The sequence below is a fragment of the Vitis riparia genome, chromosome 4, assembly GCF_004353265.1.
Source record: "Vitis riparia cultivar Riparia Gloire de Montpellier isolate 1030 chromosome 4, EGFV_Vit.rip_1.0, whole genome shotgun sequence".
Lineage (NCBI taxonomy): Eukaryota > Viridiplantae > Streptophyta > Magnoliopsida > Vitales > Vitaceae > Vitis > Vitis riparia.
Window position 1 is genome coordinate 22344716 of NC_048434.1, and position 17560 is coordinate 22362275.

A 17560-nucleotide genomic window follows, 5' to 3' on the forward strand; every position below is an offset into this window, starting at 1 on the left:
CTTTATTTGAATCCTCCCCATCTTCATTCTGTGCACAAAGCAGTTCAAAATTCAAACACAAGAACAGAACAGAATGCCATTGAGAGATTGACAAAAAGACATCAATCATTCTACAATTCTTCATCATTAAATCAGTTGTACCAGATTGAACAATTCTCATGATCAGACTAATGAAATCTTACTCAATTATGTTCATAAACCAATATTTGACTAACCTTGATTCTACAGATACGGCCAAATGCATTAATCTGAGCCCAAGAATTGGAAGCTCCGTTTTCATTATAATCACACAATGCTCAACAAAGACAAAAGGTAAAATTCTAAACATGGAATCCTAATTTTTAATTTTTGATTGTGATGTATTTGAATTTTGAAAATTTATAATAAATTCATTTTTTAATGTTTTTAATGTTATTTATTTTCATTTATGTATTCTTTTAAGGGTGTCCAAAGGTTTAATGTATAATGCCAAATTCATCAATTAGGGAATGTTTGGTATGGTAGTGGATGCTTTTAAGGATGTTCATTACTACACTCTTGAACCACCTTAAGACCGTCACAACCTACCACAAAAAAATTTAATGAAGGCAGGTAACAAAGGAAAGGAAATACTGGAGGCCCAAAACATGGAAGCACGCCTGTGATGAAGGCTAAATCATCGACAGGGCTCCCTATAAAGGAGAAACGCATCCCGGAAGCTCCTGCCCTTTTCTCTGGATAGATTATTATAGACCCTTTTTTTTTCATTGAGGTTCTAATATCCACTTGATTCTTGGTTATGGGTGGGAAGCTCTGCAACATTGTTGATGGGGCGAAACCAGCCATAGTAATGGTGGTTGCGCAACTAGGCTTTGGAGGAGTTAATATTTTTTACAAGCTGGCTGTCAACGATGGCATGAACGTCAGGGTTCTTATAGCCTATAGATTCATCTTTGCCACAACTTTTATATGTCCTCTTGCTTTCATCTTGGAAAGGTGGTAATCTTCATCTTCTTCTTCTTCTTCATTTTTTGGTTCTGAACATCTCCTTTTGACAGGAAGAGCAGTCCAAGATTGACATGGATGATAGCTCTACAAGGGTTTCTATGCGGATTATTTGGGTATGAAAATTAAACGAAAATAATCACTTTATATTCATTGGTTCATGTGATCTTCATAGATGCTAGCTTTTTCTACCATTTCTGAACTTGTTGCAGTAGCGAAAGCTTTGCATGAAGAAGATGATAAATGCTGACATAAAGATATGATACCAATAACTGGTTTCAATTTAATGCTCCTTCTCTTAATGGTTATATAAGTCAAAGACTCTGCGTGACTCCTACCTTTTTCTGTTGGACCCTGAAAAAATTGTCAATAATTTCCTTCATGCCAACTCCTTTGTGAGAAGCATTTTGGTACGAATGATGAATCATTTCATTCAGAGGGATGATCATAATTTTGGCATTTTATGAGACTAATTATTAATGTTGAAATTGTGTTTCAGAGGAGCATTGGGTCAGAATTTGTACCTCGAAAGTTTGGCTCTAACATCTCCGACTTTTTCAGCGGCCATGGCTAACCTCATTCCGGCTGTTACGTTCATCTTCGCCCTTTTTTTAGGGTACGATAACCATATCAATCTTTATTTTCTAATAATTTATTATTATTATTATAAAATTTTTAATAGAGGTGGGAAAATTCATTTGAACTTATCACGTGAGTATAAAACTGATAGTAGGCAAACCTAATTTTTGGTAAAGATTAGTTCGGACTTATCTTGTGAATAGGAAGTATGGCATGAAAAGTTAGTTTGGAGCCAAGTCCTTTAGCCCTCTTTCAATCTTAAGAAGAAAAAACTCTTTAGATAATTCTTTTAAAATAAAATAAAATAAAATAAAATAAAACTACAAAATTTAAAAGTCTATTTAATTTTCAAAATAATTTTATTTATTTTTCATCTTTTATATAAAAATTAAATAATTTAAAATTTTATAAGGTTGCCATTCATTTTAATTATATTTTCATGATAAATTAAATATAAAAAATTATTTTCATTTAACTTTTTTTTAACATTTTCTTAAGATCAAATATAACCTTAATAAAATAGAACATAACTTATGTTTACTTAATTTTAGTCTTTGATATTTTATTTCATGACATATATTCTAAGATGATAATTTAACTATTTTAAAAATCAGAATATTTTATATAGATATATGGATAAACTCTCTACTTTCTCGATTAAAGACTTCTATTAAAAAGGTAATGATTTTAAATTTTATTTTAAAATATTCAAGTATTTAAAAAAACTTATCATCTTGATTTTAAAATTTTTAAAGAATATAAGGTAAATCCACGTAATAGAGTTTTTATTTTTTATATTAAAATTATAATTATTTTCTGTTTTAAATTTAAAAAATTGTAAAATAAAAATAAAAATAAAAAAGAGAGAAAAGTTACAACTTGTTGTTTCCATGGTCATGAATTTTGACTTGTGTGTACATTAACATAACATTTATGTTTATGTGAACTAAATCCCGAGCCTTGAATGAATAATGAACAGGTTGGAGAGGTTGGAGATTCGAACGTGGGCAGGGAAGGCTAAGGTGACTGGCACCCTATTGGGCATAGGTGGAGCCATGGTCCTCACCTTCTACAAAGGACCACAGATCAACATATGGTCAACCAAAGTTAACCTTTTAAAGCACAAAGACCAACACGTAGCAGCATCACACGGGGAGTTGGATAATCATGTGTTGGGCTCAATACTGGCCGTAGCCAGTTGTTTCTCGTATGCAATCTGGTTGATAATCCAGGTGATTCTGACTCCATATTTTTCTCCAATGCACCCAAAGTACCCTCATAAATTTATTAATCCTATCTCACCCCTAGAATGCGAACAGGCGAAGATGGGAGAGAGGTACCCATTTGACTACTCTTGCACTGCTCTAATGTGTGCTTCTGCAACGGTCCAAGCAATTGTGTATGCCATGTGTAAGGAAAAAAATTGGTCCGCGTGGAAGCTCGGATGGAACATCAGACTTCTCACTGTTGCCTACACGGTAATGTGTATCAAATAATATTTCTTTCTCTCAATTTTTTTATTAATTTATTTTTACAAAATTCAGTAAAGAATAGATCCGAAAGCTACTTGAATTAATTCATATTGTTCTTCTCTCAAAATCCAAGTCCACTTAGTGAATAATAGGACCTATATTTGAGTGGGGCGTTTCTGAATTGGGCCAGATCCAAAGCCCAATTTCTCGGGCTTTTTCCCGATGTAGAGAGTATCAACTCAAAACAAAATACCAAAAAGAAAGAAGAAAGAATTCAAGGGGTGCATAGTGGTGATGCAGGGATTTTTGGCGTCTGGATTTATGGTGGTCCTAGTCAGCTGGTGTGTACGCAAGAGGGGTCCTCTTTTTGTATCGATCTTCAACCCTCTCATGCTGGTATTTGTAGCCATCCTTGGTTCCTTAATCCTCGATGAGAAGTTGTATCTCGGAAGGTCCCCTCTCCGCTCTCCCTTCTATCTATAATTGCTTCATTCATATGAAGTTTAGTAATATGGCATCTGTATTTGTATTTGTATTTGTATTTGCGTGTAGCAGTATAATAGGAGGGGTGCTGATAGTAATTGGGTTATACGCCATGTTGTGGGCAAAAGGGGCGGAGATGAAGAGCATGGCCACACTCTCACATTCCAAAAGCTCCAAAGAGGCAGAAATAATAAATGTGGGCACAGCCCCAACTGAACATGATGAGGATGCTATTGCTAGTGATGTATCAGCTGCAGCTACCACCAACCCTAGACAGCAATAGTATGAGTATGATCAGCATTACAATCATATTATATTTGATTAATTGATTCATTCATTCGTTAATAGTCTCGTAGTGAATATCAAAATACACAAAAATAATCTATCGGCACAATATGTCTAAGAGTCTTATATGTTTACATGAACCCAATAAATATAGAACAAACTCAAATCGGACAGAGAAATGATATTTAACAAGCAAGAGAAACAACTCCCACCTCAAGTCTTCTTTTGTTAAACAATAAAAAATAAAAAAATATAGGAAAAGGAGGCAAATGTGCTTCTTCTTGACTGAGTAATCAACCTTAGAAGCCTTCATCTATTACACTTTGGCATTCCTAACTGAGCTTCAGTTTTCTTCTGTTGTTTTCTTCTCCTCAGTTGTTTTGGGTTGTTCCACCTCTGCTGCTGCTGCTGCTGCTGCTTCAATATCTATCTTTTCTTCACTGGATGAGACAGGGGCTTCTTCCACTGGGGTTTCTGACTTCTCAACTTCTGGGAGTTTCTGTTCGGTAGATGAGACTGGGTTTCTTCCAATTCTCCTCAGTTGTTTTGGGTTGTTCCACCTCTGCTGCTGCTGCTTCAATATCTATCTTTTCTTCACTGGATGAGACAGGGGTTTCTTCCACTGGGGCTTCTGACTTCTCAACTTCTGGGAGTTTCTGTTCGGTAGATGAGACTGGGGTTTCTTCCACTGGGATTTTGGATTTTTCCACTTCTGGGAGTGTCTGTTCGGTAGATGAGACCAGGGCTTCCTCAACAGCAGTTTCAGATTTTTCAACTTTGAGTTTCTTTTCACATTCCTTAGTGGGCTTTTTGACTCTTGTTCTTGTTTTGTTACCTCAGATGCTGCCTTATCTTCTGTTAACAATTAAAATCTTTTTACAGTTTATACTTTAAGTAAACATTAAATAAGTATGTAAATAAAATAAATGAAATTACAGAACTTACTTTAATTCTATGAATCCGAGCCCAGTGACAACACTGTTTCCTTAAGACAATTTTATTCCATCTCGGGTGCTCAAGGTAGTGAATAAATGTCTCCCAAGATAGAACGGATTTTCAGTTCTACAGAAGCAGCACTTCAATCTGTAGAACACCACGAACACAACTTGTGTTTTGTACTCGAACTGACAAAGGATGCAAAGAAGAGAGAGAGAAATATTCAGGAATTAATTTATATATATTTTTTAATGCCGGGGTAGAAAGTCTATTTATAGTCTTCCTGGTGTCTGTTTAGAATAGGTATAAACCTATTCGGAATAGACACGTACATGTTTGGAATAGTCATGAACCTGTTCGGTTTATACCAAGTTTCCTCAAATATACCATTTCAAGTGGGTGACTTTGGAGCCAATTTTCTCATTCAATACTTATTTCCAACAATCCCCCACATGAATGTAAAATTGGCTTTACAACATGCAAAATGAATATGCAGACACTAGTTCGAGTACATATGAAAAGTTACTGCTTCAGACTAAGTGACCATTGGTCTTGAACTTGCCCTAGTGAAGACTATCGGATTTACTTGGCCAGTCAATAGACGTTGTCTTTGAATTGCCAGCCGTTGGTGTAAACCAAGACAATAGAATCACGCAGTACCATTTCTAACACAGTTGGTTCTCACGTTTGTGTTCATTTTGGCCTTGAACACCTCTTGGTTCCGTGAGTATGTTAGAGAATTTAGCCTTTCATAATTCTCATAGAAGTGGCCCCCTTCTTACTCACGTAGGTGATTTCTATTAAGAATATCCTGCAATATCCCACTTATGACACAATTTCATAAGCTATAGAAATCATTAAAAGCGTATCTTATCCTGATTCTCGCGGCAGATATGCACTGTCTCATCATAGGAATGGTTTGGAGTAAGTATCTCCGCAGTGCGTTCTGAGTTCTACATAGTTCGGTTTGCCCTTTGAACCTAGATCTTGGGATCTCCAGTCAGCTAGGTTGGGTTGCCACTATGATGACCCTTGGTTTATTTCATAGGCTTTAGACCCATTCCCTTTGATGAACTTTCTACTTGCTCTCTAGTTAAACCTTTTGTAAGCGGATCCGCAATATTATCTTTTGACCTTACGTAGTCAATAGAGATAATTCCATTTGAGAGCAATTGTCTAACGGTATTATGTCGACGTCGTATGTGACGTGACTTACCGTTATAGTTATGACTCTGTGCTCTTCCAATTGCTGATTGGCTATCACAATGGATGCAAATAGCAGGCACAGGTTTTGACCAATTTGGAATATCCTCTAAGAAATTTCGTAGCCATTCGGCTTCTTCTCCAGCTTTATCTATTGCAATGAATTCTGATTCCATTGTAGATCGAGCTATACAAGTTTGTTTTGAGGATTTCCAAGACACTGCTGCACCTCCAAGTGTAAACACATATCCACTTGTGGATTTTGAGTCTTTTGAGTCAGATATCCAATTAGCATCGCTGTATCCTTCAAGTACAGCTAGATATCTTGTGAAATGTAGTCCATAATTTTGGGTATATTTAAGGTATCACAAAACTCGTATTATTGATTTCCAATGATTTTCTCCGGGATTACTCGTAAATCGACTTAGCTTACTAACAAAGTATGCTATATCAGGTCGAGTGCAGTTCATCACATACATTAGACTGCCAATTATACGAGAATATTCTAATTGAGATTTTCCTATGCCAGTATTCTTAAAAAGATGAAGATTTACATCCATAGGTGTCTTCTTTGGTCTTATATCGTACTTCTTGAATTTCTCAAGTATTTTCTCAATGTAATGAGATTGAGAAAGTATAAGACCATCATGAGTTTTTGAGACCTTAATTCCCAAAATTATATCTGCCACACCTAGATCTTTCATATCAAATCTACTGGATAGCATTTGTTTAGTCATTTTTATCATATTGGTATCACTACCAATAATTAACATGTCATCAACATATAGACATACAATGACATATCCTTTTTGAGTGTTTTTGACATAAACGCATTTATCACATTCATTAATTTTGAATCCATTTGATATCATTGCATTGTCAAATTTCTCATGCCATTGTTTAGGTGCTTGCTTTAATCCATATAAGGATTTAACAAGCTTACACACTTTCCTCTCTTGTCCAGGAGCTATAAACCCTTCAGGTTGATTCATATATATTTCTTCATCTAATTCACTGTTCAAAAATGTCGTTTTAACATCCATTTGATGTATTTCAAAATTGTTTATTGCTGCTATAGCAATTAACATACGAATAGAAGTTATTCGGCTAACTGGTGAATAAGTGTCAAAATAATCCAATCCTTCCCTTTGCTTGTACCCTTTGGCAACAAGTCTTGCTTTGTATTTATCAATTGAACCATTTGCCTTCATTTTCCTTTTGAAAATCCACTTACATCCCAATGTTTTGGTACCTGGTGGAAGATCCACTAGTTCCCAAGTATGGTTTTGCAGAATAGATTCAATTTCACTATTAATTGCTTCTTTCCAATATGAAGCTTCAGGGGAGGACATAGCTTCTTTGAACGTTTGAGGATCATTTTCTAACAAATATGTTAGAAAATCTGGGCCAAACGAAGTTGACTTTCTTGCCCTTTTTCCACGTCTAGGTTCTTCGTCAACTTGTTTTTCTTTTGATTCTTGATTTACTTCTAATTGATTATGAGTCCTCTTTTGTGTACTTGTTTCAGATGGCTTGTTATATGGAAAAATAGTTTCAAAGAATGCAGCATTCCTTGATTCTATAATTATATTAACATGCACATCAGGAATCTCGGACTTATAAACAAGAAAACGATATGCACTACTATTATTAGCATAACCAATGAATATACAATCAATGGTTTTAGGTCCTATTTTAACCTTTTTAGGTTTAGGAACCTCCACCTTTGCCAAACACCCCCACACTTTTAGATATTTATAGCAAGGCTTGTGACCTTTCCATAATTCATAAGGTGTTTTAAGTGTTTTCTTATGAGGCATTTTGTTAAGAATATAATTGGCGGAAAGCAAAGCTTCCCCCCACAAATTATGGGGTAAACCAGAACTTAACAACATAGCATTCATCATTTCTTTCAATGTTCTATTTTTGCGTTCAGCAATCCCATTAGATTGAGGAGAATATGGAGCGGTAGTTTGGTGAATGATTCCATGTTCTAAACAGAACTCCTCGAAAGGGGATTCATATTCACCACCTCTATCGCTTCTTATTGCCTTAATCTTTTTGCTAAGTTGATTCTCAACTTCATTTTTATAATGTTTAAACATTTCAATTGCCTCATCTTTGCTTTTAAGCAAATATACATAACAGTATCTAGTGCAATCATCGATAAAAGTAATAAAATACTTTTTCCCACCTCTCGTTTGCACAAACTTTAAATCACAAATATCACTGTGAATTAAGTCTAGAGGTTCAGTACTTCTTTCAACTGAATGAAAAGGTACTTTTGTTAATTTAGATTCTACACAAGTTTCACATTTATGATTAGGATCAATATTAAATTTAGGTAGATAATCTAAGTGAATTAATCTACGTAGAGTATCATAATTAACATGTCCTAATCTACCATGCCAAATATTAGAAGACTCAAGCAAGTAAGCAGAAGAATCAATCTTATTATTATTAATAGACTTAGGAACAACAGTCATTACATTCATCTTAAAGAGCCCATCACTAAGATAGCCCTTTCCTACAAACATCTCATTCTTTGTAAGTACAAACTTATCAGACACAAACACTAATTTGAAACCATTTTTGCTAAGCAAAGATCCAGAAACCAAGTTCTTGCGAATGTCTGGCACATGAAGCACATCATTTAAAGTGAGTTCTTTGCCAGAAGTCATTTTCAGAATCACCTTCCCACGGCCTTCAACTTTGGAACTAGAAGAGTTACCCATAAATAATTCTTCATTTTGCTCCACGGGTTTGTAAGTTGAAAACATCCACTTGTTGGAACATATGTGACGAGTAGCCCCAGTGTCCACCCACCATTCCTTGGTGTTTCCTACAATATTGCATTCGGATACAACAGCGGAAAGATTCATCTCGGAGACATCATTTGAAAGTTTATCAAATTCTGTCACATTAGCTTGAGGTTTCTTTTCCTTCTTTGGCTTACGGCAATCATTAGACTTGTGACCAGTTTTGCCACAATTATAACATTTGCCTTTGAATTTCTTCGCCGCATTTGATCCTTGATTCTGATTTTGATCACCATGCTTTCGTTTCTTGTTAGTTTTTGGTCCTTGTTCAATAACATTGGCTTTAGCCTCCATTGAATAATTTCCCTTCTTTTCAGATTTTCGGTTGTCCTCCTCAATCCTTAACCTCACAATTAATTCTTCAAGATTCATCTCTTTGCGTTTGTGCTTGAGATAATTCTTGAAGTCCTTCCATAGTGGTGGTAATTTTTCAATCACAGCAGCCACTTGAAATGAGTCACTAAGACTCATTCCTTCAGAATGGATTTCATGAAGAATTACTTGCAGTTCTTGAACTTGACTTATAACTGTTTTGGAATCGATCATTTTGAAATCAAGAAATTTGCCGACTATGAATTTCTTCATGCCATCCTCGGTTTTGTATTTCTTGTCAAGTGAATCCCATAGTTCCTTTGTTGTCTTGAGTGAACAATACACATTGTAAAGTGTGTTGTCTAAGCCATTAAGCACATAATTTCTGCATAAGAAATCAGAATGCTTCCATGCATCCACGGCAGCAACCTTTTCCTTGTTGGTTTCTCCTTCTGCAAGTATGGGACATTCTTCATGAAGGAACCTTGCCAAGTTCAATGTGGTGAGGTAGAAGAGCATCTTTTGTTGCCAACGTTTGAACTCATTCCCATTGAATTTCTCTGGTTTTCTCCATGAGTCAAATTCATTATAGGAATATTGCTTGAAGATGCCATTTGATTTCTGTTACAAAAACAGAAATGCAGAAAATTCAGAATACAAAATTCTGATTTAAAAAAAAATAATAGATGAATAGAATATTTAAGTTTCCAAATGTAGAAACACAATCTGATTTGAAACTTAAGAATATAATATTTACTGAAGTATAAACATTAAAAAGGTTAAAATAAAATAAAATTGTCTTAAGATTGTTAACAATTAAAATCTTTTTACAGTTTATACTTTAAGTAAACATTAAATAAGTATGTAAATAAAATAAATGAAATTACAGAACTTACTTTAATTCTATGAATCCGAGCCCAGTGACAACACTGTTTCCTTAAGACAATTTTATTCCCTCTCGGGTGCTCAAGGTAGTGAATAAATGTCTCCCAAGATAGAACGGATTTTCAGTTCTACAAAAGCAGCACTTCAATCTGTAGAACACCACGAACACAACTTGTGTTTTGTACTCGAACTGACAAAGGATGCAAAGAAGAGAGAGAGAAATATTCAGGAATTAATTCTATATATTTTTTAATGCCGGGGTAGAAAGTCTATTTATAGTCTTCCTGGTGTCTGTTTAGAATAGGTATAAACCTATTCGGAATAGACACGTACATGTTTGGAATAGTCATGAACCTGTTCGGTTTATACCAAGTTTCCTCAAATATACCATTTCAAGTGGGTGACTTTGGAGTCAATTTTCTCATTCAATACTTATTTCCAACATCTTCTTCTTTATTTGAATCCTCCCCATCTTCATTCTGTGCACAAAGCAGTTCAAAATTCAAACACAAGAACAGAACAGAGTGCCATTGAGAGATTGAAAAAAGACATCAATCATTCTACAATTCTTCATCATTAAATCAATTGTACCAGATTGAATAATTCTCATGATCAGACTAATGAAATCTTACTCAATTATGTTCATAAACCAATATTTGACTAACCTCGATTCTACAGATACGGCCAAATGCCATAAGCTGAGCCCAAGAATTGGAAGCTCCGTTTTCATTATAACCACACAATGCTCAACAAAGACAAAAGGTAAAAATATAAAGTTCAACAACCATCAGCAACCAATGTGAGAATCTCACTGAGAGAACCCATTGATGAAACCAGTTAAAACATTATGACCAGATGGTTCCAACAAGCAGTACAGAGAATCTACTGTCCCCTTATGTATCATAATCGGATCAATTATGAATGGCTTTTGAGACGTGGACCATCCACATAAAATCTGTTTGACGTCCTTTTCATCTTACGTTGAAAAGGAGCTTAATATTAAAATAAAAAATCTCACAAATACAAATCCTCTACGTCTGTAAGATTTAAATTTCACAAAAATGTAACGAAGGCAGGTAACAAAGGAAAGGAAATACTGGAGGTCCAAAACATTGAAGCACGCCTGTGATGAAACTGGACAGGAGTCCTCAATCCTTGATAGGGCTCCCTATAAAGGAGAAACGCATCCCGGAAGCTCCTGCCCTTCTCTCTGGATAGATTGTTATAGACCCTTTTTTTTTTCATTGAGATTCTAATATCGACTTGATTCTTGGTTTTTGGGTGGGAAGCTCTGCAACATTGTTGATGGGGCGAAACCAGCCATAGTAATGGTGGTTGCGCAACTAGCCTCTGGAGGAGTTCAAATTTTCTACAAGCTGGCTATCAACGATGGCATGAACACCAGGGTTCTTATAGCCTATAGATACATCTTTGCCACAGCTTTTATATCTTCTCTTGCTTTCATCTTGGAAAGGTGGTAATCTTCATCTTTTTCTTCTTCTTCTTCATTTTTGGTTCCGAACATCTCCTTTTGACAGGAAGAGCCGTCCAAGATTGACATGGATGATAGCTCTACAAGGGTTTCTATGCGGATTATTTGGGTATGAAAATTAAACGAAAATAATCACTTTGTATACATTGGTTCATGTGATCTTCATAGATGCTAGCTTTTTCTACCATTTCTGAACTTGTTGCAGTAGCGAAAGCTTTGCATGAAGAAGATGATAAATGCTGACATAAGATATGATACCAATAAATGGTTTCCATTTAATGCTCCTTCTCTTAATGGTTTCATTCATGTCAACTCCTCTGTGAGAAGCATTTTGGAATGAATGATGAATCATTTCAGAGGGATGATCATAATTTTGGCATTTTATGAGATTAATTATAAATGTTGAAATTGTGTTTCAGAGGAGCATTGGGTCAGAATTTGTACGTCGAAAGCATGGTTCTAACATCTCCGACTTTTTCAGCGGCCATGGCTAACCTCATTCCGGCTGTTACGTTCATCTTCGCCATTTTTTTAGGGTACAATAACCATATGGATCTTTATTTTCTAATCATTTATTATTATTATTATTATTATTAATTATTATTATTATTATTATTATTATAAATTTTTTAATAGAGATGGGAAAATTCATTTGAACTTATCACATGAGTATAGAACGATATTAGGCAAACCTAATTTCTGTTGAAGATTAGTTTGGACATATCTTGTGAATGGAAAGTATAGCATGAAATGTTAGTTTGGAGTCGAATCCTTTAGCCCTCGTACCAGGTATGGCTGGGAAGCAAAGTTGGAAATATACTAAACATCCCTGATTTCAATCTTAAGAAGAAACAACTCTTTAGATAATTGTTTTAAAAAAAAATATAAAGAATAAAAATAAAATAAAACTACAAATTTTAAAAGTCCATTTGATTTTCAAAATAATTTCATTTATTTTTCATCTTTTATATAAAAATTAAATAATTTAAAATTTTATAAGGTTTCCATTAATTTTAATTATATTTTCATGATAAATCAAATATAAAAAATTATTTTCATTTAACCTTTTTTTAATATTTTCTTAAAATCAAATATAACCTTAATAAAATAGAACATAACTCATGTTTACTTAATTTTAGTCTTTGATATTTTATTTCATGACATATATTCTAAGATAATAAATGAATAAACTCTCTACTTTCTCAATTAAAGACTTCTATTAAAAAGGTAATGATTTTAAATTTTATTTTAAAATATTAAAGTATTTAAAAAAACTTATCATCTTGATTTTAAAATTTTTTAAGAATATAAGGTAAATCCAGGTATTAGAGTTTTCATTTTTTATATTAAAATTATTATTATTTTCTGTTTTAAAATTTTAAAAATTAAAAAAAAAATAAAAGAGAGAGAGAGAAAAGTTACAACTTCTTGTTTCCATGGTCATGAATTTTGACTTGTGTGTACATTAATATAACATTTATGTATACGTGAACTAAATCCCGAGCCTTGAATGAATAATGAATAGGTTGGAGAAGTTGGCGATCCGAACGTGGGCAGGGAAGGCTAAGGTGACTGGCACCCTATTGGGCATAGGTGGAGCCATGGTCCTCACCTTCTACAGAGGACCACAGATCAACATATGGTCAACCAAAGTTCACCTATTAAAGCACAAAGATCAACACGTGGCAGCATCACACCGGGGGATGGATAATCGTGTGTTGGGCTCATTACTGGCTGTAGCAAGTTGTTTCTCCTATGCAACCTGGTATATAATCCAGGTGATTCTGACTCCATATTTTTCTCCAATGCACCCAAAGTACCCTCATATAAATTTATTAATCCTATCTCACCCCTTGAATGTGAATAGGCGAAGATGGGAGAGAGGTACCCATTTGACTACTCTAGCACTGCTCTAATGTGTGCTTCTGCATCGGTCCAAACAGTTGTGTATGCCATGTGTAAGGAAACAAATTGGTCCGCGTGGAAGCTCGGATGGAACATCAGACTTCTCACTGTTGCCTACACGGTAATGTGTATCAAATAATATTTCTCTCTCAATTTTTTTATTAATTTATTTTTACAAAATTCAGTAAATTAATTAATTCATATTGTTCTTCTCTCAAAATCCCAGTCCACTTAGTGAATAATAGGACCTATATTTGAGTGGGCCGTTTCTGAATTGGGCCAGATCCAAAGCCCAATTTCTCAGGCTTTTTCCCGATGTAGAGAGTATTAACCCAAATGGGCATTCCTCGTGACTCTTTTTCTTTTCCAACGGTTTGCCCAAAAACTCAAAACAAAATGCCAAAAGAAAGAAGAAAGAATTCAAGGGGTGCATAGTGGTGATGCAGGGATATTTGTCGTCTGGATTTATGGTGGTCCTTACCAACTGGTGTGTACGCAAGAGGGGTCCCCTTTTTGTATCGGTCTTCAACCCTCTCTTGCTGGTATTTGTAGCCATCCTTGATTCCTTACTCCTCGATGAGAAGTTGCATCTCGGAAGGTCCCCTCTCCGCTCTCCCTTCTATCTATAATTTGCTTCATTCATATGAAGTTTAGTAATATGGCATCTGTATTTGTATTTGTATTTGCGTGTAGCAGTATAATAGGAGGGGTGCTGATAGTAATTGGGTTATACGCCATGTTGTGGGCAAAAAGGGAGGAGATGAAGAGCAAGGCCAGACTCTCACATTCCAAAAGGTCCAAAGAGGCAGAAATAATAAATGTGGGCACAGCCCCAGCTGAAGATGACGATGTATCAGCTGCAGCTACCGCCAACCCCAGACAGTGATAAGTATCGAGTATGATCAGCATTACATTTGATTAACTGATTCATTCATTCGTTAATGGTCTCGGGGTGAATATCAAAATACACAAAAACAATCTATCGGCACAATATGTCGAAGAGTCTTATATGTTTACATGAACCCAATAAATATAGAACAAACTCAAATCTGACAGAGAAATGATATTTTAACAAGCAAGAGAAACAACTCCCACCTCAAGTCTTCTTTGTTAAACAATAAAAAATAAAAAAATATAGGAAAAGGGGGCAAATGTGCTTCTTCTTGACTGAGTAATCAACCTTAGAAGCCTTCATCTATCACACTTTGGCATTTCTAACTGAACTTCATTTTTCTTCTTCTGTTTTCTTCTCCTCGGTTGTTTTGGGTTGTTCCACCTCTGCTGCTGCTGCTGCTACTTCAATGTCTTTCTTTTTTTCACTGGATGAGACAGGGGCTTCTTCCACTGGGGTTTCTGACTTCTCAACTTCTGGGAGTTTCTGTTCAGTAAATGAGACCGGGGGTTCTTCCACTGGGGTTTTGGATTTTTCAACTTCTGGGAGTTTCTGTTCGGTAGATGAGACCGGGGGTTCTTCCACTGGGATTTTGGATTTTTCTACTTCTGGGAATGTCTGTTCAGTAGATGAGACCAGGGCTTCCTCAACAGCAGTTTCAGATTTTTCAACTTCAGGCAGTTTCTTTTCACATTCCTCAGTGGCCTTTTCAATAAGTGACTCTTGTTCTTGTTTTGTTACCTCAGATGCTGCCTTATCTTCTTCTTTATTTGAATCATCCCCCTCTTCATTCTGTGCACAAAGCAGTTCAAAATTCAAACACAAGAACAGAACAGAGTGCCATTGAGAGATTGAAAAAAAGACATCAATCATTCTACAATTCTTCATCATTAAATCAGTTGTACCTGATTGACCAATCCTCATGATCAGACTAATGAAATCTAACTCAATTATGTTCATAAACCAATATTTGACTAATCTCGACTCTGCAGATACAGCCAAATGCCATAATCTGAGCCCAAGAATTGGAAGCTCCCTTTTCATCATAAGCAAACAACACTCAACAAAGACAAAAGGTAAAAATCTAAAGTTCAACAACCATCAGCATCCAATGTGAGAATCTCACTGAGGGAATCAATTGATGAAACCAGTTAAAACATTATGACCAGATGGTTCCAACAAGCAGTACAGAGAATCCACTGGGGAAATTTTGGTCCCCTTATGTACCTAACTGATCAATCCAAGTAATACATGGTACCTACCAACCGGACATGTCCCGCTACTGTCTATACAACAGTCATTGTCTAAACAATCGAACCTCTAGATTTCTAGATTTAACTTCCAGGACCATCCCTCCAAGAGGTAAGGAGGTTAACCATACGCAGTCATTTTCACACAATCATAAAGAAAATTCATTTCTATCATAACCCGGTTTATCATCCATGCTATCATTTGAACCAATGTTTTTTTCATCAAATATAATACATAAATATTCTTAATTTTACAAACTATTACGCATCATATACCGGAAAATGAAGTTGAATGTAGCAATCATTTCATTTTAAATTTTAACATGTACAATTTTTTAAACACACTTGAGTTGGCCTACAACACATGCGCACTCTCCAATAATTCTGATAGAATTAATAATAAACCCAATTGTACAAACTCTCTGTACAATGTCCCTACCAATTCTACTTTTGTTGAAAACTATAGAGAATCCAATATAAAGATTAGTGATGCCGACCCGCCATGAACAAACATAAAACCATGGACCCCCTTACATAATGCTTATCAGAAATTAACATTTTTAAATATGTTTCGTTATAAATAATTTAATCAAAAAAATTTACATCACTAAATTCAAACATCGAATTCTTTGATTGGGAGGAAATATAAATGGGGAAGAAATTAACCTTTTTTGTGGGAAAAAATTGCTATAATATACTAGTGATTGTCTTTAATTACCCAAACTAACAAACTTCTAATCTTAGAAATTTTCTAAAAATGCCAATCAAACCGTTAGATTCTATGATTTAGATTTTGGAAGGAAAATGAATGAGATGTTCAGTTTGAAACTTTTGTCTATTTCAGTAAAAAAAAACTGAAACAGCCATTTTTTAGGGGTTAATGATTATAATAAATCACCCATTATAATTTAATTTAACAAATTAACTGCTTTGATCTGAAAATCTTTGAAAACACATATACAGAAATTTCAGAATTTAAAATCTTGACCTGGAGGAAAATCAACCAGTTCTTTAGGTTGAAAATTTTACCAATCAATTAGATTCTGGAAGATATTCTCGAAAATTTTGAAAAAACAAACAAATTCCTCTGGTTCGTTCAGTTTATATAAGTATGGAACAAATAAAAGTTATATTTTGAGTCTAGTTTTTATGACCAAAACAGGAAGCAACACAAAGCTCAAAAATTTCACCTCCTTTCCTTTTTCCTTCACTTTCTCGGTAACCAAGCGGAAGAAAGTGAATCAGAATTCAATCAACAAACAGAGAACAAAGAAAAAAGGGGGAAGGAAAGAAATTTCTTTACCTCCTTGAACAAGAGACTGAGAGATCGGCGCTTGGAGCCTTGGTCGTCAACCTTGTCATCGTCATGAATCTCTCTGTCCTTATCACCTTCCCTTTCTTTCACTTCACCTTCCTGGACCACCACCTTCTTCTCTTCTTCAACAACTTCGACAACCTCCTTCTTCGTCTCGGAGACCACCCCGGCCTCCTCCTTCGCCGGAGGCGCAGGTTCCGGAGCGGGAAGATCGCCGGCGTCGGCCTTCACGCCCTTGAGCTTTGTCGCACACCCACCCATCTTCCAATACGCGCTCTCTCTCTCTCCCCCTCCTAAAGGTTTAAACGTTTTAGTGAGAGACAGAGAGAGGAATAGGGTTTATATATAGAGAGAGGACTTAGCGGAGAAATACATAGGACGCGAGCTAAGGCGGTAAGAATTACAGGAAGACAGACAGGAAAGTATACAAAATTAGTATGAGACAGTGAGTCACAGGCTGTGAATTTCGATGACTGTTATTATTTTTAATTATTCTTTATTTTTTGTTTGGACAGCGAAGCATCGGAACCGTATGAGTTGGCATTTTAATGTAGGGTCTTCATTTTCTCTCGTTTTCTCCCCTTCCTTAACTTCAATTACCAAAACATTCTATTTTTGTTATATAATTTTACATTAAATTAGGAATATTTATACACACATTTAATATGACAGATAAGAAATTCCTGTATAAGAAAATGACATCATCATATCATATTTATATGACATGACATGGAATGATTAAATATTT

General features: G+C 35.2%; 4 protein-coding genes across 6 annotated transcripts; 3 read left to right on the forward strand and 1 right to left on the reverse strand.

The window, feature by feature from the left end:
- Nucleotides 1-277: 277 nt before the first annotated feature.
- LOC117912997 (WAT1-related protein At1g68170-like) lies at nt 278-4637 on the forward strand. Of its 2 annotated transcripts, none has more exons than XM_034827831.1 (8): nt 278-312; nt 1038-1100; nt 1484-1600; nt 2543-2795; nt 2883-3041; nt 3336-3487; nt 3591-3800; nt 4179-4636. In XM_034827831.1, the coding sequence occupies exons 1-8, from the start codon at nt 293-295 to the stop codon at nt 4249-4251; spliced, it is 1047 nt and encodes a 348-aa protein (XP_034683722.1). In that variant the 5' UTR covers nt 278-292; the 3' UTR covers nt 4252-4636. The 2 variants fall into 2 exon arrangements, with proteins under 2 accessions (XP_034683722.1, XP_034683721.1); XM_034827830.1 differs by lacking the exon at nt 278-312 and adding an exon at nt 580-975 and having other exon boundaries at nt 4179-4637.
- Nucleotides 4301-10570, forward strand: LOC117913002. Its single transcript, XM_034827836.1, has 2 exons — nt 4301-4653; nt 10402-10570. Exons 1-2 carry the CDS (start codon nt 4314-4316, stop codon nt 10536-10538), a joined length of 477 nt encoding a protein of 158 aa, XP_034683727.1. The 5' UTR covers nt 4301-4313; the 3' UTR covers nt 10539-10570.
- A 468-nt stretch (nt 10571-11038) lies between these two features.
- On the forward strand, nt 11039-14246 carry LOC117913000 (WAT1-related protein At1g68170-like). Of its 2 annotated transcripts, none has more exons than XM_034827833.1 (7): nt 11039-11435; nt 11497-11559; nt 11870-11986; nt 12976-13228; nt 13318-13476; nt 13802-13953; nt 14052-14246. In XM_034827833.1, the coding sequence occupies exons 1-7, from the start codon at nt 11287-11289 to the stop codon at nt 14239-14241; spliced, it is 1083 nt and encodes a 360-aa protein (XP_034683724.1). In that variant the 5' UTR covers nt 11039-11286; the 3' UTR covers nt 14242-14246. The 2 variants fall into 2 exon arrangements, with proteins under 2 accessions (XP_034683724.1, XP_034683725.1); XM_034827834.1 differs by having other exon boundaries at nt 11039-11432.
- Nucleotides 14247-14263: 17 nt separating this feature from the next.
- On the reverse strand, nt 14264-17136 carry LOC117913001 (neurofilament medium polypeptide-like). Its single transcript, XM_034827835.1, has 2 exons — nt 16801-17136; nt 14264-15039 (listed from the first exon to the last, which is right to left on the reverse strand). Exons 1-2 carry the CDS (start codon nt 17071-17073, stop codon nt 14581-14583), a joined length of 732 nt encoding a protein of 243 aa, XP_034683726.1. The 5' UTR covers nt 17074-17136; the 3' UTR covers nt 14264-14580.
- Between the last annotated feature and the right edge of the window lie 424 nt (nt 17137-17560).